Here is a 1695-nt window from a genome sequence, read left to right as displayed (position 1 = left end):
GGCGGGCGCCCCCCGGGCGCGGCGGGCCGGCCCCCCCGTGTCCGGCCTCGCCGGGCGCTCCCACGAAGGGGCTCGTGGCCACGTGGGCGGTCTGGGCGGGCCTGGCCGCTGGAGTGGGAGCGCAAAAACCGCAGCAAAACTGACCCTAGGGATTCCTGCTCGGGGCTATAACGGAACTGATCGTGAAATCTCCCAATACGAAGCGGTTTCGTCACACAGCATGGCGCTTAGACGTCCCTGTCAAGTTACTCAAAATGAGGCGCACGGAGGCGCCTCTTTTTGCTCGCCAGCCTCCGCTCAACGGCCGTCGCGCCTCGTCGTCCTGCCTTGCCGTCGCTGGGCGACTCGGAGCGCGATCGCCGCTCACGGTCCCAGCCCCGGCCGACGCTGCCCTGGCTCCGCGGCGGTCGCGCTCGAACTTCCTCCCTACCAGCCGGTCGGCGCCCCGAGAGCCCGCACCTGAGAGCTCGCTGCTCGGGCGGAGCACAGACCTCGAGCGAGCGCGAGGCGGCCGTCGAGGCGGAGCATGTGCGGCCGCGCGTGTACGCCCGTACACGCGCGGCCGCACGTGCGCTGATCGGTGCGGGAAGTCGGCTGGCTGCCTGGCCGGCTCAGCCGTTTAAATTCCTCTCGCACTCGGCGGCTGCCAAGCGAGCTCAAAGTGCAGATTGGCACGTCGCTCGTGGCCGGAGCGCGTCGCCACGGAGGCGCAGTTGGCCACCGGCGCGAGCTCAGCGACCCAGGCATTCGCGCTCGGCTAGCAGGCGCCGCTCTGCGAGCGAGCGCGCTAACTCCCATTGCGGCGGAGATACACTACGAGAACCGAAATCGGGACCTGAAATGACGTACGTCCTAGGACGGCCGACTATGAAAATGAAACCTATGCTGTGCGACGAAACCGAATCAGGTTATCCTGGGGCCAGTTTTGCTGCGCGAAAAGAAAAAAATACTGAAACACGTGTTGGCGGATGGCGCCTGCGGCCGCGCCCGGGGTGAGGGGTCACCGCTCACCGCTGCGCGACAAAGGGGCGCAAGTGCGCGAGCACGGCTTCGGGCTGGTCGAGATGGGGCGAGTGGCCGCTCCCGGGCACCTCGCGCACGCCCACGCAGTGCTGCAGGTCCCTCTCGAAGGCGTAGGCGTCGGAGAGCGGGAGGATGTCGTCCTCGGTCCCCCACACGACCAGCGTCGGCTGCGCCACCTGCTGGATGCGCTCGCGGCCGACTCGCCTCGCCATCGAGCCGCTCTCGAGGTAGGCGAGGCTCGCCTCGTAGCAGCCCGGCTCGGCGCGGTGCAGCGACACGATGCGGCTCGCGTCGTCGGGCAGCCTCGCCTGCACGGCCTGGAAGAGGCCCTTGACGGCGAGCACGGGCTTGGCAAAGGCGGCGACCGTGTCGGGCGGCGGAGCCTTGTACGACTCGCCGCCCGCGTCGATGAGCACCAGCTTCTCCACCGCCTCGGGGTGCGTCGACGCAAAGTCGATCGCCACCGCGCCGCCGAGCGAGGCGCCGATGAGGACCACCGGCCGGCCTCGCAGCTGCTGCTCCCAAAAGGCGAGCAGGTGCTGCCGCACGAGCGTCCACGGCTGCGCGTCGCTCGCGCGCAGCGCGGCCGTGATCTGGCCGCGCTCCGTCCACCCGCCCGAGTACCAGTCGACCGCCACGCAGTCGACGCCCTCCTCGCACAGCTGCTGCAGC

At 69.6% G+C, this 1695-nt stretch overlaps 1 protein-coding gene across 1 annotated transcript in view; it reads right to left on the bottom strand.

The window, feature by feature from the left end:
* Nucleotides 1-1007: 1007 nt before the first annotated feature.
* The window catches only part of EMIHUDRAFT_231367 (hypothetical protein), a gene marked incomplete at both ends in the record, with an annotated part of 1295 nt that continues 607 nt past the window's right edge, over nucleotides 1008-1695 (bottom strand). The window contains one exon of the mRNA XM_005784120.1: nucleotides 1008-1676. Coding sequence (XP_005784177.1) covers nucleotides 1008-1676 — 669 coding nt within the window. The remainder of the gene's footprint in view (nucleotides 1677-1695) is intronic.

Source organism: Emiliania huxleyi (assembly GCF_000372725.1).
Source record: "Emiliania huxleyi CCMP1516 chromosome Unknown EMIHUscaffold_172, whole genome shotgun sequence".
Classification (NCBI taxonomy): domain Eukaryota; phylum Haptophyta; order Isochrysidales; family Noelaerhabdaceae; genus Emiliania; species Emiliania huxleyi.
The sequence above is the reverse complement of the archived record's forward strand: the minus strand, read 5'-3'. Positions and strand labels throughout refer to the sequence as shown.